The 21,229-nt window shown below is 50.0% G+C and overlaps 1 protein-coding gene across 6 annotated transcripts; it reads left to right on the forward strand.

The window, feature by feature from the left end:
* Positions 1–1,255: 1,255 nt before the first annotated feature.
* Kcnip2 (potassium voltage-gated channel interacting protein 2) lies at positions 1,256–21,229 on the forward strand. 6 transcript variants are annotated; one of them, XM_042689309.1, is made up of 10 exons: positions 1,256–1,580; positions 16,026–16,121; positions 17,128–17,226; positions 17,798–17,922; positions 18,290–18,359; positions 18,518–18,588; positions 18,703–18,810; positions 19,006–19,110; positions 19,239–19,301; positions 19,859–20,652. In XM_042689309.1, the coding sequence occupies exons 1-10, from the start codon at positions 1,508–1,510 to the stop codon at positions 19,904–19,906; spliced, it is 858 nt and encodes a 285-aa protein (XP_042545243.1). In that variant the 5' UTR covers positions 1,256–1,507; the 3' UTR covers positions 19,907–20,652. The 6 variants fall into 6 exon arrangements, with proteins under 6 accessions (XP_042545243.1, XP_042545238.1, XP_042545239.1 ...); XM_042689304.1 differs by lacking the exon at positions 17,128–17,226 and having other exon boundaries at positions 20,561–21,229; XM_042689305.1 differs by lacking the exon at positions 17,128–17,226.

Here is a 21,229-nt window from a genome sequence, read left to right on the forward strand (position 1 = left end):
AATCTCCCAGGTGCTGGTCCCTTCTAGCTAGGGCTCTTCTGCCTGGGGTCTGGATGTGTGTGGTTCAAGTAGAGCACTTGCCTAGCATGTGTGAAAGTGTTTACTTACACTCTGTTCATGCCCAGCCTCTGCTAAGTCTATGGAGGCTTCTTTAGTGTCAGCAGGGTATTGGTCCCAAAGGCAATCCTTCCTATATCTGCCTGTCCCCTCTTATGCTGGAATTCCTACAATTCCTGCAAGGAATCAAGTATTTGGAAATTAAATCCAATTGAAGAAACTAAATGTTCTAGAGTCACCGTAATTGAATTTAGTCTCAGCGGGGCAGTCCTGGAGAGCCACCAGACATCATCCCCCATCCTTTTGGCAGGTTGGTGGCTTTAAGGCTAGGAGCCTTGGGAAGCATCCATCCTGAGAAAAGGCAATACACATGGGAGCACAGCGATGAGCTAATAACCCTTCCCTCAGAAAAAGAGCTAATCGGAAAGTGATTTCATAAAAGGAGCATTTCATGCTCATCCTCAACTGGCTTCTTAAACCTTCTCTTAGCTTCCTAAACATGCTTTTTAAAAAATTCTGTAGGACTAGGCAAATGACAAAGAAAAAAGGGCAATAAAGTTGAAGGAAAAAACTGACCTGGTTCACTGTTTTCCTTCCCAGATGGCCAAGGGAGTCATTAGATCAGCAAAAAGGCAGGCTAGAATTGAGTGAGACCCAGAAAAAGGGTCCTGGAGAGTTGGATCCTGCTGGAACATGAGTGAAGAAAAAAAAAAAAATGTCCATGAGTGAGCAATGAGCCTGTGTCGGAGGCTGAGCAGACTTTTTCCTGAATCCCCATTCAGCTTGAAGCAGAGTGGGGATTGGCTGGGACCACCGCGAGAGGAACTACAGAGAAAATAGGGGCTAACGTGGGCAAGACAGAACTGGAGCACTCAGAAGTATACCTCAGACTCTGGATCAGCCAGACCGTACTGATGGCGGCGGGAGGGGGGTCTTGAGAATTGGGGCGGGGTTTCCTCGCAATGGGGCCTTTCCATCTTTCCCCACCTTTCCCCCCACCTCCAAGACCCAAGGTTTCAGGTTTAGAGGTTGATGTTTCTGAAGAGCTCCCAGCACTTTCCAGTTCACCCTTTCACGGTGCCTCCTCCGAGCTGCAGAGGGTGGGGGGCGGGGGTAGGGGGAGCCAATCCCGGCAGCGCCAAAGGGGGGAGGCGGCAGTGACAGCCGCGGGGAGGGGGCGGGAAGAGAGGCGGTTGGGCTCTAGCTCCAGCTCTGCGCCCAGCTCTGCCTCGGGCTCTGTGCTCACTTGCTGTTTGAGCCTCCTGCTCCTGCCCTGGGACCGGCAGGTGGACCCCAGGACAGGGGTCTGTCTCTAGAGCCCCAGACCCTGCTCGCTCGACCCCTAGCCCCTGCAGCGCACTAGGCCGCCAGGGGGCGCCGTGTGAGCGCCCTATCCAGGCCACCCGGCGCCCCCTCCCACGGCCCAAGCGGGAGCGGGGCGCCGGGGGCCATGCGGGGCCAGGGCCGCAAGGAGAGTTTGTCCGATTCCCGAGATCTGGATGGCTCCTACGACCAGCTTACCGGTGAGTCGGTGACACAGGGGTCTCAGAAGGGTGGGTGGATTCTGTCTCCCCTACCTTAAGACCTTTCCACCTCTCTAACCTCTGACCTGGCCCATACTCGCACTTTGTCCCATTCCCAGGCACCCTTCCCATTGAGCAGCAGGACCCAGAGGTTCAAAGCCTGGGGGTGAGGGGAGGCTTGGGGAGCAGGTGGGGCAGGTGTAGGGAGCCAGCAGGTGTGGGAGTGTATGCCACAGGGCTAGGAGTGTGTCTGGAGTGGGAGGTGTTACGTGCTGTGAGGGCCTGTCATTTTATGTGTGTCTGTGTATGTATATGTGCGCCTCCCACAGCTGGTTGCCATGTGCCTGTAGGCTTGGTGACAGCTAGGGTGAGTGTGTCTGCCTGTGGCAGTGTGATTGTATGATCATATCAGCTGTTGTGTGAGGTTGTATAGGTCCCTGGTTGTGCTTACTGTTTTGAACATGTGTGTGTCTTGTATGCACAACTATGTGCTTTTAGTGTGTGATCCCGTATGAATTAGTATGAAGTGGTGTGTGATTTCCATAATGTATCAGGGTTTCACTTTATGTTGATGTGTCTCTTTATAAGATTATGACCATGAACCTCTTGGTACTAGAGTGGATTGTGTTATGTTTCGTGATTGTGGAACTTGTGTGTTATATTAGCGTTTGGTGTTGGTTGTATACTTTTATGTGTAACGCCTGTAGTGAGGCTCTGTGAGTCTTCATGTTTCTTATCCTTGCTACCTCTCTCATTTCCTGGTGTAGATGGGGGTTTTTAGTGTACCTCACTTCTTCCTCAAGTTTTCTTCAAATAGCCAGGGTGGAACCAAAGAGGGGCTCTAAGGTATCCAGCAGCTCAGACATACTCCTAGAAATGTGCCATGGTTCCAGTATTTGGTTCCTGTAGAAAAGCTTTGTTTAGTACTGGGTTCAGCCCCTACCCTAGGGAAAATACTGAAGTTTCTTTATTTCCCACAAACCCTTTCAGAACTTCGCCCAATCCCCAGAGAAAACACATCCACTTGCCTCCTTCCAGAGCTAGAGACAGAAGCTCTAAGCCTGGGAACTGCAGGGAGGTTCTCCTTGTATCTCCCCCAAAGCACGCTGCTGCCCAGACAGCCTCTTTCCTATTTTGGGAGGTATGTGAAGCCAGTACACCTCTAGGTGTAGTAGGTCTGTCCGTGTTTTGTGTAGATGACTGTTCCTTTGTGTACATGTGTGTGTGTGTGTGTGTGTGTGTGTGTGTGTGTCACATTGTGCAGCCTTCATGAGAGCTCAGAGGGTGGAGGGAAGCTGTCTCTCCTGAGGCTGAAACAAAGGTGAAGAAAGATCATGAGCCTTATCTTGCCTAAATGGAGTCCTGTTGAGACCTGGGAATGGGGGAGGATATTGGCATGTGTTGCCTTAAGTGTCTACCCAAGTCAGTAACCCTGGGAGATCCTAGTTGTTCTGCCTAAGACCCCCAAAAGGGAGAAATTCACTCATCAGTCCCCAGATATATGACAGTGCCAGATGTGCTCCAGATGTGCTTCAGATGTGGGTGGACTCCAAGGGTTTGCTACCTGGCTGTACTATGAACTCTGTTCCCAGCTCAGGATCCTTGAGAGTAGTAAGCGCTAAAGGGTCCTTATTAACATACCCACTTTAATGACATACCTACCAAATGCTAATACCCCTTTAAAGAAATCTCCTCCATATTGGAATCAAAATATTGGGTTAAGCCTGGTGCTGATGGTTCATGCCTGTAATCCTAGCTACCCAGAAGGCTGAGATCTGAGAATCAAAGTTCAAAGCCAGCCTGGGCAAGAAAGTCTGTGAGACTATTATCTCCAATTAACCACCAGAAAACTGGAAGTGACACTTTGGCTCAAAGTGGTAGAGTGCTAGCCTTGAACAAAAGCACTCAGGGACAGCAATCAGACCCCAAGTTCAAGCCCCATGACAAAAAAAAAAAAAAAAGATTGGAGGAAGTGAGGAATCACTTGTTTGAAGTTGTACCACCTCAGGTCAGTCAGAATGGAAGTGTACTGACTATGTGACTTTTGCTTTCTTGGTCTCACTTTTCTTATCTTCAGAGTAGGGAATACTATTTCCTACCTGCCTGCCTCCAACCTTCCAAAGTTAATAAGAAGGCCAAATGGCTGCGTGCTAAAGGTAATGCCTATAAGTCTAGCTACTCAGGAGGCTGAGGTCTGAGGGCTGCAGTTCAAAACCAGTCCAGGCAGAAAAGCCTGTGAGAGTTTTTTGCTCTCCAATTAATTAGCAAAAAGCCAAAAGTGGAGGGGTGGCTGAAGTGGTAGAATGTCAGCCTTGAGCACAAAAGCCAAGGAAGTGGGAGGCCTGAGTAAGCCCCAAGGTCAAATGTTGACAAGCATCTATGATAATCGTCCAGATCATTGGCATCCTTGCTGTAGATAGCGCCACATATGACTTGAGAAGAAGATTTAGTTGTTTTTTGTTTGTTTGTTTTTTTTTTTTTGGTCCGGTCTTGGGGCCTGAACTCTGGTCCTGAGCACTGTCCCTCAGCTCTTCAGCTCAAGGCTAGCGCTCTACCACTTGAGCCACAGCGCCACTTCCAGCTTTTTTCTTTTTGCTTATGTGGTGCTGAGGAATCAAACCCAGGGCCTTGAGCATGCAAGGCAAAATGCTCTACCACTGAGCCACCTTCCTAGCTCAAGAAGAAGAATTAGAAGAAGAATTAGAGGTCTACCAGGAAGTCTCCTCTCAAAAGAGGGCTTAGTTAATAACAGGAGTCTAAATGGTGTTAACAGCACTGAGCTCTCTGAATTGCCTGTTGAAATCTGAAGGAGAGTTGTCCTAGGTGCTGAAGCTTGCTTCAGGCCTCTGCTTCCCTCCCTGTGCAGGAGGGATTCCTGGGATCTGATATAAGAGGGCAGTCTCCAGCCCCAGTATCCAGATCCATCAGAGGAGAGACCCTCCCCTGAAGACATTCTGGATATCCCTGACAGCTATTCCTACTTGCACCCTAAGCTCCAACTAGAGCTGGAAAATACTTTTATTTAGCTAGGGTGGGGGGAAAAGGGAGGAGTGGGGAAGGAGTGTTCTAAGGAGGGGTTGGAGATCCAAGCCCTATCTTACCCCTCCTGGGCCCCTGTGGCAAGTCGACGCTGTGAGAAAAGATTGCAATCAGTAGCGAGAAGCAGAGAAGGGATAGAAGTTGGAGAGAGTTGGGATCTGACTAGGCAGGCCTGTGCTGTCTCTGGGACCAGGAGCTGGGGGAGTCCTGTCCCTCTGGCTGTAGGTGTTGTTGCTGGGAGTGGGGCGCCCCCGTGTGGCTTAGAGAAGCCATGCGTATGGAACTAATTCCAAAGGGAGACCATCACCAGATCAAGTGGGCAGAATGAACAGCTTAAGATGTCCTCTTAAATGCAGAGTTTCCAAAACTCCACCTCCAAGAATAAGGATACCGTCGGAGGAATGAGATTACTTATCTTTTCTGTAGGCTTTCCCAGAACTCTGAAAGCATCCAGAGATCCTGGAAGGGAGTGCCTTTAGGTCTTACCTGGTAGAGAGATGAGCCTGGGAAAGGAACTAGGGCAGAGAGAGGGATAATTAAGCTTCTACTTGAGGCATTTGTCTGGCCGCTAGCATAATGGTGATGGAGTCTTTGAATCTGCTAGACCAGGATGGAAAGATAAAAACAGTTATAAAAGGGATTTGGAGCCAGGACGGGGTAGCTGAGGGTATCCAGCCCTACTGCCTCCTCTTTGCCACCCTAACATGCTGATGTGTGTTTCCTTTCTCTTGCTTGTTTTTTTTCTCCCATTGATCCAGGAAGTATGGAAGTGTGGAGAGTTGCCATGACAACTATGTCCTCTTACCCCTTAGCATCTTTGTGGCAATATGGAGGGGTGGGGGTGGAAGAGAGGCAGCAGAAGAGGGACAGTACGACTTATTCCCCATCTAGCTCTTCTCCCAAAATCTGTGTGTAACTGGCTACCCTACCAGAAATCCAGAAGACGTTGGAAGAGAAGGCAGTGAGGAGGCTTTGCACGGCCCCTCCACCTCGCCCCATTGTAGGAATTTGGGGGTGGGCACTTAAGATGACGGGGCTAGAATGTGTTCAACCGAACAGAGAATCAGAAATACTCTGCCTGTGGGCCACGCCCTCCTGACTGCCCACGCAGAGCCCACATAAGATGAGGGGCGGAGACCGCCCCCTTCCCTTGGGGGCGGAGCTTGGCCACAGACTCAGCTGAACCATGAACCGCTGCCCCCGCAGGTGCCGGAGCCCTTTGGGGCAGGCAGCGCGATCCCTCTACCAGCTGGTGGCTGGATCATTGTCACCAGGTATGAAGAAGGGAAGGGAGGGGCAGGACCCTTCCCAAAAAGTGAGTGAAGTAGGATGAGATCCTTTCAGAGGTGAGGAGAAGGGCTCACACAGATGGAGCAGGGTCCCTCAAATAAAAAGGATTTGAAGGGCAAGCTCCCTGACACAAATGGAACAAGAGATAGAATCCCTTTCTGAGCAGGGGGGCTCTTCGGAGAAGAAAGGAGTGGGGGAGGGCGCCTCAAGGTAGAGAGGGAAGGACTTTTCATTGGAATGAAGTGGGGGAAGGTTCACATAAGCGGGAAAGCATGCAGATCAAAGCAAGCAAAGCTTGCTGCTGAGCTGAGAGAAAGTGTGGTGCTTGAGTTAAAAGGGGTCTTAAGATGATGAAGCAATCAGTATCCAGAAGAAAGAAACCCTGAGCTGAGAATTCAGCCAGTGAGTTCCTGTGTGACAGGCAGGATGGACAGACCGCTGTGGCATAGGAGTGTATGCAACTGTTTTGTCTGTTTCAGGTAGTATATATTCATAGACTGTGCATTACTACGTTGTGTATTGCTGATGCTGTGCCATCCCTGTTGTACCCGCTGGACCTGCACATTCTGGAGTGGGCATGTCCCATGGGATTACCTGGAGTTCTATGCTTTAGGACTGTGTTGAGAGTTCGGAGTCACTATATTGCTTGTATACCCTTTGTTGAAGTTACACCTTGGTTTGGAGTTGGTGGAACCTATGGTATTGTGGGTTTCATGTGGAACTACTGGCATTCCACTTGGATTTCCTTAGAGCTATCTGAGCAGTGTCCACAGAATCCAGAATCACCTCCCGGCCTGGATCCCCACCTGGACTCAAGGAGACTGAAACAGCCTATGGCATTCCAGGATCTATAGTTCTCTGGCCCCACTTGAGTCCCTGGAGTATAGGCAGGACATAGGGCTGCTTGGAGCCTCAAGAAGGAGGGGAGATGGGGCTGAGCCAGAGCCATGTTGTTGGAAATCTCCTGAGAAGACTGTGTCCCCCAAGCCCCTGCTTGGGCTTGTCTCCAGTGACAGATGGCTGGAGCCAGGCGGGGCCAGCTCTCAATCATTGCAGGCATGACTTCCAGGACCCAAAATAGCCCCAGTGCCTAGGGAGGTCATTAATCACCTGATGCAGCTGGGGGCTGCTATGTCTTTGGCTTTAGCTGGGAAGGAATGGGTCTGGGGGACCAAGAAAAGAACTTTGGTGTCTTTACTCACTGGGTTACAGTGAGGGAGCAAGTGGCATAGGGTGGGTTTCTCCACAAGGTTATTCCAGCTTTTTTATTTTGCTGTACTAGGGTTTGAAGTCAGCTCTCTGCCATGTATTCAGCCCTTTCTGCTGTGGCTATTTTTTGAGATAGGGTCTTGCTTCTTGCTCTAGCCAGTTTGCATCATAATCTCCTATCTATGCGTTCTGCCATAGCTGGGATAACAGGCATGCCTCACCACTCCCAGTTTTTTCTGTTGAGATGGGAATGTCATTCACTTCTTTGCTTGGACTAGCTTGCTTCCTGAGTAGTCATGGATCACAGGCCAGTTTGTTCCAAGTTTGAACTATGGGAGATAAATGACTAAATGATAGCAGTATTGGGGTGGTGAGATGAGGGATCTAGAAAAAACGAAATGCCTGTGAATAGTTTTGCCTGAATTCTCATCTACCTGAAGTACTTCCATTAAGATTTCACTCCTGGGGCTGGGAAGGTGGCTCAGTGGTAGAGTGGTTGCCTTGCATGCATGAGGTGCTGGGTTTGATTCCTCAGCCCACATGAGCAGAAAAAGCTGGAAGTGGTGCTGTGGCTCAAGTGGTAGAGCACTAGCTTTGAGCTAAAGAGCTGAGGGACAGCGCCCAGGCTCAAGAGTTCAGGGTCCATGACCAGCAAATAATAATAATAGTAATAATAATAATAATAGTAATATTCCACTCCTGGAGCCCGGTGCTGGTGGCTCATACCTGCAATCCTAGTTACTCTGGAGGCTGAGATCTGAGGATTGCTGTTCAAAGCTAGCCCAGGCAGGTAAGGCCATGAAACTCTTATCTCCAATAAACCATCAGAAAGCTGAAAGTAGCGCTGTGGCTCAAGTGGTAGAGCACTTGCCTTGAGCTGAAGAGCTCAGGGACAGTGCCCAGGCCCAAAGTTCAAGCCCTACGTGTCTGGGGACATGCTTCAGTGGTACAACATTTGCCTTGTATGTGCAAGTCCTTGAGTGCAGTTCCTACAATCAGCAGGGGGGAAATCACTCTTTGGGTGAAAAGCTAAGTTCAGTGGGACAGGGAGATCAAATCTAGGCAAACTTCTCAAAGGGCTCTGTGACTGGGGAAGAGACTAGAAAAACAACAACTTCTCTTCTTCTGACAGGTCTTCCAGAAGGGATCTCTTGATTTAGGATCAGCGATCCTTGTGAGGTTAGATTAAGGTCTCAGAATTGAGGGCAGGAGGGAAACAGGCAAAGAAGGACACTGGTGGCAGGTTTGCCAATCTGTCCTGTGAACTTGGCAACAGAGAAAGGGGGTGGTATTTTTTTTTCTTCCCATCAGAGTGACTGCACTTTTTTTTTAAGCCTAAATTGTCTGGGTTGGCATTCAAGGCTTCATGGAATCTGACCCTCTTTATCGTCCTTAGTTCTCCCAACATAAACTGGGTAATAGTTGCTCAAGACTGGATGTATGTGTGTGTGCGCACCAGTCGTGGGGCTTGAACTCAGTGCTTGGATGCTGTCCTTGAGCTTTTTAACATAAAGCTAGTGCTCTATCATTTGAGCCACAGCTCAAATTCTGGCTTTGTATATGTGCTTAATTGGAGGTAAGAGTCTCCTGGAAGCCGGGCACCGGTGGCTCACGCCTGTAATCCTAGCTACTCAGAAGGCTGAGATCTGAGGATCGCAGTTCAAAGCCAGCCCGGGCAGGAAAGTCTGAAAGACTCTTATCTCCAATAAACCACTAGAAAACCGGAAGTGGCGCTGTGGCTCAAATAGAGCACTCGCCTTGAGCTGAAGAGCGCAGGGACAGCACCAAGCCCAGAGTTCAAGCCCCATGACCAAAAAAAAAAAAAAGAGTCTTGTGGACTTTCCTGCCCAGGCTGACATTGAACCATGGTCCTCAGATCTCAGCCTCCTGAGTAGCTAGGATTACAGGCCTGAGCCACCAGCCCCTGGCTTCCCAGGACTTCTTGGTATCCCACACTCATTGCAAAGTCAGCTTGAGAGTGCTGGCAGACCACTGTTCTGGTCAAAAACAGTATCAAGCTAGGCACCAGGGGCTCACTCCTGTAACCCAAACTATTCAGGAGGCTGAGATCTGAGGATCGCAGTTCAAAGCCAGCCCAGGCAGGAAAGTCCATGAGACTCTTATCTCCAATTAACCACCAGAAAACCGGCACTGTGGCTCAAATAGTAAGAGCACTCACCTTGAACTAAAGAGCTCAGGGACAGCACTCAGGCCCAGAGTTCAAGCCTCATGACTGACCCCCCCACCCAAAAAAAAAAAAGTCAATATCAAAATATCAGCTGAAATTATTTTAGGAAAACTCACTGGATGAACCTCAATTTTTTAATTAATTCAAAAAAATGAGTATACTCACTTTGACCATGTTAGCTGTGAAAACAAGATTCTTGATGATTTTATGTGAGTACTAAGTTGCACTTTTGGAATCCAGGAGACAAAGTAGGCTCATTAAATGCCACTCCCTTTGTTATGGTGGTCCATTTACATTTGCGTTATCTTTTAAGAACCAATATGCTGGGCGCCAGTGACTCATGCCCATGATAGCTACTCTCAGGAGGCTGAGATCTGAGGATTTCAGTTTGAAATCAGCCTGGGCAGGAAAGTCAGTGAGATTCTTACTCCAGTTAATCAGCAAAAAGCCAGAAGTGGAGCTGTGGCTCAAGTGGTAAAGCATTAGCCTTGAGTACAAAAGCTCAGGGACAGCACCAAGGATCTGAGTACAAGCCTCAGGACTGGCCTTAAAAATGGAAAAAGAGGGCTGGGAAGGTGGCTCAGTGGTAGAGCACTTGCCTTGCATGCTCAAGGCCCTGGGTTCGATTCCTCAGCACCACATAAGCAAAAAGAAAAAAGCTGGAAGTGGCGCTGTGGCTCAAGTGGTAGGGCACTAGCCTTGAGCTGAAGAGCTGAAGGACAGCGCCCAGGCCCAGAGTTCAGGCCCCACGACCGGACCCCAAAAAAAAAAAAAATGGAAAAAGAGAGGGAGAGGGGGAGGGGGGGAGGTAGGGAGAGAGAATAACTTTTTAGATATGACTATGGTTATAAGTCTGGAGGTAGGAATGATAATTTAGGGCAAATAGGAAGTCTGACACCTAGGCTCATGATACTATTTTCATGCTACACCAATTCCATTTACTCTTCCTAACAATACAAAATTAGATGCTAATTTTTGAGGCTCAGTAAGGAATTTGGTAGGAGATGAAAGAATTAGTAGATTGTAAAGGCCTGAAGATAACAAAAGGCAAAGGGAATTTACCTAAAGGATAACTAAGAATTTAAGACAGGGGGAAAGCAATAGGTCAGGCATCCCAGACAGAGAGAATAGCAGGACCAAAGGTACAGAGATAGGACTGAGTTTGCTTGAAGGACAATAAGTGGCCAAACTGGCTGATCACCTGTTGATGGTGGAAGAAAAGTATTAAATGTCAGGGGGAGAATTTGGATAGTCACAGGGATATATTTGCCAATTCCACTTGTTAACTAGTAACCTCTAAGGAATTAGGAACTGAAAGCAACCTCTGAATTCATCTCACCACCACAGCAGGGAAGGTGAGCTAGCAGAAAGAACCTAGGAGGAGTTGGGAAAGGAAAAGGGGGTAAGATGGAGTGTGAGGTGAATGGCTGACCCCCAGTGGTACCTATGCAAAACTGCACATCAGTAGTGATCCTTAGCTAGAGCTGTAGGAAATGGCCCCACCACCAAGGGAGAGCTGAGACACACATATCTCAGAGCTGGAAAAGAGAGAGGGTTCCACCCCTAGGGTCAATACTCCTAAACTAAGTTTCGTAGGAGGGCAGGCTTCCTAAAAAAGAGAATCAGTGTGGCATAATGAGGCTCTAATGTTGGAGATAGGCTTGACTTTGACTGAGCTTCATCACCTGACATATGGATAAATAGGACCACCTTCAGAGATTTATTCTGAGAGCTCAATATGCTAAGGTCTGTAAACATTAAGCACCATCTAGTAAATAGTGAGTGTTCAATCACTGTTAGTGGTGGTACTGGAAAATATCATGAATGCAGAGGCCTTACCTTTGTCTTCTGGCTTTCTGTCTCTGCAGGCCTTACATACCCCTTTAAAAAGCTAGGGCTTCTCCATCAGCATATCAGTTCCCAAGGAGTAGGCTGGGCTTTGGCATCTCCTAGTTGAAGATGTAGCCAGAAGGGATGGGAGTTGAGACCCCCATTTCCCCAAAGAGGTTATAAGCCTCCTCCCCAGACAGTCTTGAAGAGAATAAGAGGTTATTGTACATAATCCTCCCTCCCTTGGGCCTCAGTTTCACTGTCTGTGGCCTGTGGGAAGAGAGTGCTTCCTCTTCACAGTCTCCATGGCAACCGCGATCGATGTTGGTGTTGGTAGTGTCCTCCTGACAAGAGAGGTCATTGCCTTCTCCACCCCCTTATCTTCTCACACAATTCCGTGTCGATATAGTTACACAATGCAGACCCAGTCTCCCAATCATACAGCAACACACCCATACTACCCAACTTCAGACCTACATCCCACAACCCTCACCCCCATACACACTCAGAAATACACACACTCACATGCAGCCCATAGACACTCAGTCTCCGTATCGATCATATACAAAACACACACCTTTTGTGACAAGTGCATAATCATATGTAAACGCACATAAAAGGGACATATGGGAAACACCCTGATGCCCCTAATATATTCTGACCCATACATCTATTACTTACCCATGTGCAGATCATGTCTTGCGTGCATGCACCTTGCCTTTACCTGCCTTCTAAGTACAGCAGCTCTATCTGTCCCCTCCCTGTGGCACAGAGTGGCCACCAGTTTCTGGGAGAAGCTCTCAGGGACAGAAGCTGTTTGCTACCTCTCTCCATGACCATCTTCTTCACAGCAAAATTTCCTGAAGATGTAACCAGTTCAAAGGCTGAGGTAGCCCATGTAGAGGAAGAGGAAGAGGCTGTGGCTGTGGCTGGGAGGCTGTGGGGCAGGGGGGGGGGCGGGGAGTGATGAGGGAGGAGACCCAGGGCGGGAGATGGGGAGGGAGAATGCAGGGCGGTCCTACTCGGGCAGGGGAGCCCAAGGGGGAAGTAATGTGAAGCAGCTGGCCAGTGTGTCTGAGCCTCAGCTTGATGGAGGCCATGCCCCGGGCCCACCATGAACCTGGATGGGCTGGAGATGGTCGCTGTGCTTGTGGTCCTCGCGCTTTTTGTCAAGGTCCTGGAACAGTTTGGCCTCTTTGAGCCTGTCTCCTTGGAAGGTAACCCAGGTGTCTGGGCTTGTCTGAGCTGCTGGCTGCAGGGTCAGCACTCTGCAGTGTTGGGAAGGGGGTTGCACCATCTTCATGACTGGGGACGAGGGTGAGCAGGTGAGTGATGGACACCTGGGGGAGGAAGAAGTTGGAGTCTGGGGACAGGATCTGGGACAGAACAAGGGGTCTTCTAGGCGGTCTGGGCTAGGGAAAGTGGGAATGAGGGACAAGGTTTCTTTCTTTTAATTTTATTTCTTTCATTTACTCACTTTTGTTCCCCTATGTATATGGTACTGAGGAATCGAACCCAGAGCTTCATGCATGCTAGGCAAGCACTCTACCACTAAGCCACATTTCCAGCTCCGTGGGACAAGGTTTCTTGTCAGGGAGGACTGGAGTGTGGAGAGAAGATGGTGAGGGGAATCTGGAATGTACTAAGATGGGTCTGGAGGCAGGCAGGATCCTGAGATAATGCCAGGGCAAGTCCCTTTTGGAGCCAAGGTCCCATGAGGTTATGAAGATATGACTCTACACCTCCAACTGTGTGGTGTAGTTACAGGATGTGTATAAATCAGTGTGTGAGAAATGGAGTGTCACTGTGTGTTCCTATATGAGAGGTGACAAAGTGTATTATCTCTATCAAAGCCTGTGTATATGACAGATAGGTGACTGCGTGTGTCAGAATGACTGGGTATGTGGCTTTCTGTGATGATAGATGTGACCATGTCCAAGCAGGACAGAGGATGTGGCTAAGCCCCTCTGGGTATTGGGTGATGTTCCCAGAGTTCCCCAAGCTCCATACCCAAAGCTTGGGATGGAAGGAGTTCTGGAGGCATAGGAGTGGGAGCATTTTAAATGAGATGTGTATAACTCTGCTCAGACCAGGAGGTTTAAGGAGTAGATCTGATCAGGTGCTCTACTTCCCAAGCCCCTTGCCTTTCCAAACTCCTATCAGTCTCTAGGTCTTCAATGTTAGAAGCAGGAATTCATTTCCTCATCCCACCTCAAAGAAAAGAAATCTCTACCTCACCAAACCTAGAGTTTTGGCATCCCCTTCCTCTTCACACCAAGAACTATTCAGCTCTTCAGGATCTGCTGTTGCTTAGTAATGCCATGGACAAACAGGACAGTCAAGAACCATAATGGGGTAGAGGGAAAGGCTGCAGGGTAAACACCTGAAATAAATTGGAAAGATGCTAAAGAAGTTTGGGAGAGAAGAAAGATCCATGAATTGCCTGTTCTAAGGCTCAATAAGAGTGCACCCCATCCTCTGCTGTAGTCACTGGAGTAGGGACTAGAGAATTCATCCTGTTACACTGAGGAGGCTGGTCTGAGCTTGTTTTCATCCTGGCTGGAAAAGATGATGTAGGTTGGCCCCAACTTTCCCCTTTAGACTGTTTGGTAGGAAAAAGGGTCATCTGTGAAAATCTAGCATCCTGTAGGCTGAAGGCAGTCCCTTTCTTTTCCCACCTTCAGAGGAGCCTAGAGGATACTAAGGCTTGGGAATGAGCAAGTAAGGGGGAGGAGGTGGATAAAAGAGGTGGGAGAGCCACCCCCAGTCTGATGACTGTACCATCAAAAGCCCCAGGCAATCCGGCTTTGGGAAACCAGAGTCCTGACTAATGGAGCCCTGGGCCTGGGGCCAGGCCACCATCGATCCCCAATCACAGCCTGTCCCACGGCCGCCCCTCCCACCTCTCTCTAGCTCCTGGAAGGGGTGGAATGAGGAGGGGAGGAGGCCACCATTACATAGTTAACCCTTAGGAGCAAGGGCTAGTTCTGATGGAATTGGGGGGTGGGGGCCTTGGATCCAGGAGTAACATAACTAAAGAATTTAGCAATGAACTAAGATCAATTTTTTGTTGTTATTGTTGTTGTTGGTCGTGGGGCTTGAACTCTGGGCTTGGGCGCTGTCCCTCAGCTCTTCAACTCAAGGCAAGCTCTCTACCGCTTGAGCCACAGCACCACTTCCGGTTTTCTAGTGGTTTATTGGAGATAAGATTCTCACGGACTTTCCTTCCCCAGGCTGGCTTTGAACCATGATCATCAACCTCCTGAGTAGCTAGGATTACAGGCGTGAGCCACTGGTGCCTGGCTAAGACCAATTTTTGTCAATGAGTCAGGTCCACTGAGTTTTGACCTAGGAATCTGGAGATGAATCCACCTGGGAAACACATAAACATGCACAACAATGCTGAGGGTTCCCTGAGATGCCTGTAGAGCTGAAAAATACACGCAAAATAAGGGAAAGAGAAGGAAGAAGAAACAATGAGCCCCACTTACCCCTTAATACATCAAAATAGTTATTATTGCCTCAAAATCTACTGTCCTGGGCTGGGAATGTGGCTTAGTGGTAGAATGCTTGCCCAGCATGCATGGGTTCAATTCCTCAGTTACCACATAAACAGAAGTGGCACTGTGGCTCAAGTGGTAGAGCGCTAGCCTTGAGCACAGAGAGGATCAAGGACAGTGCCCATGCCCTGAGTTCAAGCTCCCAGATTGGGGGGGGAAATCTACTACCCTCCTTCCTTCAAAGAACAAGGTAGACTGAGAATTGGAAAAGGGCCACATTTTGCATGTAGCTGTTAGCTGATGACGAGCCTTGGAATGGAGGGTTACAAGAAAGAAAAATACGGGCTGGGAAGGTGGCTCAGTGGTAGAGCGCTTGCCTTGCATGCTCGAGGCCCTGGGTTCGATTCCTCAGCACCACATAAGCAAAAAGAAAAAAGCCGGAAGTGGTGCTGTGGCTCAAGTGGTAGAGCGCTAGCCTTGAGCTGAAGAGCTCAGGGACAGCGCCCAGGCCCAGAGTTCAGGCCCACGACTGGACCCTCCCCCCCCCCAAAAAAAAGAAAGAAAAATAGACATAGTCAGAACCAATGAAGCCTCTGTGAGTGAGTGCCATGGGACTTAGGTCACTTATAATATTGGTATGACATGGTAACTTTAATATGTGTGATGATATTCTTAGCACACTTAGTGTTAGGTCACAGGGCCATTGTATGTTTTTGTGGATTTAATCATGTTGTGTGAAATAGCTTCTGTGGGTTTCAGTATGTTAGGCTTTTTGTATGTCACATTTGTGCGTTTGTGTTAGGACTACTAGGTAAAAGTATATGTGCCTGTGTCTGTTTGGGAGCATGTTTATTAGGCCATCAGGAGTGTTATAGGATATCAAATTGTCACTGGCACCTCTCTGTGAATTATCATTCTACACTGTTACTATGTGTGCTGGTTAACTCTGTGTGTGTGTGTGTGTGTGTGTGTGTGTGTGTGTATGTGAGAGAGAGAGAGAGAGAGAGAGAGGAGAGAGGAGAGAGGAGAGAGGGAGGGGAAGGGAGAAGTATTCATACCCAGACAGTCTTTATATTGGACATTACCCTGTGAGGTCCAGCTACAGCATCCAAGACAAATGAAACCCTTTGCCTGCCTTATAATCACAGGCCATGTCCCCTTAATACAGAGTGCCCAAGCTCCACCTCTATGAATTTTCTTTGCCTGTGAGACCTAGTAGACTTCCCAAACCCACCTCAGGCTATCGGATGACTCCCTTTCCACCCCCCCCCCCCCCATTCTCCTATTCCTGTCTGTGCCAGGGTTGAGTTGTTGGTGGGAGGGGAAAGGGGACAGAGCAGAGGGTCAGTGGGAGTTAATATACCTTCCTGGGGTCTTCTCTCTTCCCAGGCCACCCTCCAGGGCCCACTAAAAAAGCGCTGAAGCAGCGTTTCCTCAAGCTGCTGCCCTGCTGCGGGCCCCAAGCCCTGCCCTCAGTCAGTGAAAGCAAGTGCCTCTGCTGTGCTTCTGGGGGCGGTGCTGTGTGTGTGTGTGTGTGTGTGTGTGTGTGTGTGTGCGCGCGCGCGCGCGCAGTGTGAGGGGTGGGGATCAGTGCAGGGGAATCCAGGTTGTGAGTGGGTGGCTACTGTGCAAGGTTGTTGGGGGGGGGGGGTGGACAGATCCTGAGGGACTGTTGCTGGGGGCGGCGGGTGTATTGGATGTGGCCACTGGTGGGCCACAGCCTGGATCCATGGTGGGCTTGGACAGTGTAGCAGGGGCTGTTAAGGTTCCAGGTGTCCCTTGACTGTGTGGCGGCCCTGCGTAGAATTTGGGCCTCAGAGATGTATGTCACCTATGACCCCCTGCATGCAACAAGGTGGTTGCAGGTGTAGAGGAAGGAACCCACCTTCCTCCAGATTCTTAGCTATCCTTAAGGATCCTTTGATTTTTTTTTCTCTCCCAGCCTGGTCCCCAACTCAGCTCCCTCTTTTTTTTTTTTTTTTCTTTTTGTCAGTGGTGGAGCTTGAACTCTGGGCCTGGGCGCTGTCCCTCAGCTCTTCAGCTCAAGGCGAGCGCTCTACCACTTGAGCTACAGCGCCACTTCCGGTTTTCTTGTGGTTTATTGGAGATAGGAGTCTCACGATCTCTCCTGCCCGGGCTGGCTTTGAACCGTGATCCTCAGATCTCAGCCTCCTGAGTAGCTAGGATTACAGGCGTGAGCCACCAGCGCCCGGCTTAGCTCCCTCTTTCTCTAAGTCTCCATTTCTTAGTTGGGCCCTGCCTTCCCCTACAGAATCCTGAGTTCTGCAAGCTATCAAGGCCCGTTTTGTAGCTAATGGTGCTAGTGTTTGATTCTACCTGAAGGGATAGATTTGCGAGTGAGTGCGTGGGGTCTGTGTTCTGTTGGGCGTGTGCTGATTACGCGTGCCTTTGCGGCCGGGCTGGGGTGTGTGCATTGCAACACGCAGGTCTGTGAGATCTGTGAGTGTGGGGGCACGGGGAGGGTCTGCAGTGGGCCGGGTCCTCCGCCTTCTCAGTGACAGTTCGCTCCCTCCAGCGTTAGCCGCCCCAGCCTCCCTCCGCCCCCACAGACCCCGCCCGCTGGATCCAGGTGACTTACTCTCCTGGTGGGGGCGGGAGTGGGGCTGGGGCTGGGCCTGTGGGAGTTGAGCCTGGTCTGCTTGCCTGGGGGCTGGACCGTGGGAGCTGGGGGCGGGGCTGAGGTAGGGGCGGGGCCAGGATTGTGGTCCGGTTGGAGGTTGGCTGGAGCTGGGCGGAGCATGGCTCAGGCATGGCTGGGGACCGGAGGATTTGGACTTACCGAGGCTGGGGCTGCAGGTGTTTGAGTGCCTGCGCTGTCTCGTGCCTGCTTTTCCCTCTCCTCCTTTTTTGGGAAGAAGATGCGGCAGGAGGCCTTCCCCTCTAACCAGGGATCAGAGGCCCAAGGACAAGCGCTGAGTCCAGACCAGTCACTCTGGGGCCAGGCCTGGCCTTAGCCCATCAACAGGTCTTGAAGCTGACTAGCGTCTTCTCTGTTTGCCATATCCTCAGCTCGGGGTTCAGTGAACTAGCAGTCAGATCATCAGTGTGGAAGATGAAACAAGGAGGGTGTATGGGGGGGGGTTGAAGATGGTCCTGGGGGCCGGGCCTGAGGTGGGGCTGTCCCCCACCGCTTCCTGCAGACAGCGTGGAGGACGAATTTGAACTCTCCACCGTGTGTCACCGGCCAGAGGGTCTGGAGCAGCTGCAAGAGCAAACCAAGTTCACACGCAAGGAGTTGCAGGTCCTGTACCGGGGCTTCAAGAATGTGAGTTTGAAGGCAAGACCGAACTGGGCGAGTGTTGAAGCACAACAGGCAGGGCGAATGACCTGTTGCTTTTGAGAAGACAGGAGGAAGGGACATGGGTGGGAGACCATATTTCCAGCCTGAGCTTCAGAACCAGGGCCAGAACAGAGGCAGACTGTAAATTGGGGGATTTAGTAACATGATTTTAATTTGCACACTGGGGAAGAAGTCTTTCTGGCTTTTACCTGAGCCACTTGATGAGTCCCTGGAGGCATGAAGTTTTTTTTTTTTCCTTGCTCTGTTTGTCTCTGGCCAAGGTGAGGTGGGGGAAGGGCAGTGAATAAAAACAGGTTTTGTGTGTGCCCCAAAACTCTTCCTTCCCTCCTAGGAATGCCCCAGTGGAATTGTGAATGAGGAGAACTTCAAGCAGATTTACTCTCAGTTCTTTCCTCAAGGAGGTGAGGTGGCAAGGTCCAAAGGGAAGCAGTCTAGGCTGAGTGGGGGAGAGGGCTCTGGAGGGCTGGGTATGCCAAGGTGATCAGGGGGTGTAGGGGAGCTGCACAGAGCAATCCTCTCCTGTCCGGAAACCTAGCTTAATTCCATACTCATCCTATAGATTCCAGCACCTATGCTACTTTTCTCTTCAATGCCTTTGACACCAACCATGATGGCTCCGTCAGTTTTGAGGTGAGCTGGGGGAGATGGACTAGCAAAGCCTACTTCCTGGGCCTTCAAGGCCAGTATCTCCAGGCCAAACCCAAGGCTTGAGTGAAGACACAGATCTCTCTATCTCCTTCCTAGGACTTTGTGGCTGGTTTGTCAGTGATTCTTCGTGGAACCATAGATGACAGGCTGAATTGGGCCTTCAACTTATATGACCTCAACAAGGATGGCTGTATCACTAAGGAGGTGCAGGGCAGCTTGAAGGGCTGGGAGGCTACTATATTGGTGTGTGTGGGGTGGTGGTGGTGGTGGTGGTTGCAAAGCCATATGGGAAGAAAGCAACCCATGTATGTATCACCAAGAAGGGCTAAAATCCCAGGCCTCTTGGTTTGGAGACTAGAGCTTCTGAGGAAGGGATTTTCTTCTCTCGTGGACTACCAGGAAATGCTGGACATCATGAAGTCCATCTACGATATGATGGGCAAGTACACATACCCTGCACTCCGGGAGGAGGCCCCAAGGGAACATGTGGAGACCTTCTTCCAGGTACCTGGGACTGGGTGGGTTTGAGGGCCTTGGAGTAAAGGGAAGAACCAAAAAGGGGATTTTTCTGAGTTTTTACTGCTCTCTCCTACTGTCCTTTTTCTCCTCCCTGGCTGGCCACCCGCTTGTAGAAGATGGACAGAAATAAGGATGGTGTGGTGACGATCGAGGAATTCATTGAGTCTTGCCAAAAGGTACAGCCCTACCATCTACATTTCTCTGGTCTGGACTCCAGGTCTGAATCAGTGATATAGGAAAAGGCTCCTTTGGGTAGAGTGTGTCTTCCCCCCTCACTCCCTTCCCCCAACACTGTTCCCTCTGATTAGGGAGGGCATGCCCCTTCCTTTTTTTTTTTTTTTTTGGAGGGGGAGGTCATGGGGCTTGAACTCTGGGCTTGGGCGCTGTCCCTCAGCTCTTCAGCTCAAGGCGAGCGCTCTACTGCTTGAGCCACAGCACCATTTCTGGTTTTCTATTGGTTTATTGGAGATAAGAGTCTCACGGACTCTCCTGCCCGGGCTGGCTTTGAACCGTGGTCCTCAGATCTCAGCCTCCTGAGTAGCTAGGATTCCAGGCGTGAGCCGCCGGCGCCCAGCGTTGCCCCTTCCTTATCCCAAGTTTCTCTGGCTTTCCCTCTGCCTCTAAATGTCCCCATGTCGGATTAAATGTCCTTCCTCCTGTATCTGACAAGCTTTTTTTCCCCTTCTCCCTCTCTTTCTTTCTCCAATCTGCCTCCCTCACACCATGACCACAGGACGAGAACATCATGAGGTCTATGCAGCTCTTTGACAATGTCATCTAGCTCCCCAGAGAAGGGGAGACAATGTGTCCTGGGGGGAACCATGCTCTAGTCCTAGTCCAAGTGGACCTCACCTTTTCATCCTGGATCTGTCCTCATCCTAGCTGTACCCCGGGGGCTGTAGGGATCCAAGAGCCTGGAGCTTCTGTAGTACAGATCCCTGGAGCTAAAGGGGCCAGATAGTGAGCAAAGTGCATTTGGAGGGTCTTCCTATCTCCCAGCAGCTTTCACTTCCTTCCTGCCCGAGACCCAGTGCTGAGGGCGCCCCTGCTGTGGGCACTGAGTGTTTTCCTACCATCCACCCTAACTCTAGAAACAACACTAGACAGAATGTTCTCCTGCTATGGTGCTTCTCCCATCCCTGATCTCACAAACATCCCCTAATACTCCCTTCTCAGAGAGGATGCTCTGTCCTTGGCACTAGCTGAAATTACAGACCAGTCTTTGGGAGAGAGACAAGAATGTAGAAGAAATCTTAGGCCCGAGTCAGTGGTTAGATCTTAGGAGCTGGTTGGGGTAGAGAACCGAAAGTATCAGCAGATCATGATCTCTCAGGTTCCACAGATCTGCTACCCCAGGCCATCAGCATATGAGTTCCTAGTGTTTACAGAAGGCCTTAGAAACATCCCAGAAATTTACAATAACCACCTTTCTCAGTGTCCTAGGAGAGCCCAGGATCCAGATATCTGGCTCATTCCTGGAATTCCTACCTCTCTCTCCTTTTGTTTGTATGATGGTGGTTGGCAGGAGAAGATGGGTAGGAGACATCCTGGCTGATGCCCACAATTTCAGCCTATCTTTCCTGCCCATTCACCTATTTTGATGGCTACAACTTTGAGTTTTCATTTGCCATGTCCTCTGGATCTGGAGGCATGGAGTGAGCCAGGATTATTCTGAACTTGGGTCCTACCACTCTTCTCAGTGGATGCCTTAGGGGGAGAGGGAAAAAGGCAGGCAGGCATAGTACCTGAACCCAGTGTGGGGGCATTCATTAGAATCTTTGATCAACCCAGGCTCTACCCCACATAGCCTCCTTTTCCTCTACTCAGTATACCCAGAGATGTTCCTTAACATACCAAGAGGGCAGGGACCATAGGACCCAGGTCCCACCTCATTGTCAGCACCCCTGCCATGCTGCTACACCCTTTATATACTTGCTTGTCCTATTTAGCTCAGACTCCCAGTTAACTAGAATCTGAGGGGAAAGGTCCCAGGAGCTTCCTACCCACCCTATCAGACACTGTTGACTGCTTTGCATTTTTGGCTCTTCTGTATATTTTGTAAAATAAGAAATTCACTGATCCAATAAAACACTATGGCTATGCA

The sequence above is a fragment of the Dipodomys spectabilis genome, unplaced genomic scaffold (assembly GCF_019054845.1).
Source record: "Dipodomys spectabilis isolate Male_0828 unplaced genomic scaffold, ASM1905484v1 ptg000125l, whole genome shotgun sequence".
Lineage (NCBI taxonomy): Eukaryota > Metazoa > Chordata > Mammalia > Rodentia > Heteromyidae > Dipodomys > Dipodomys spectabilis.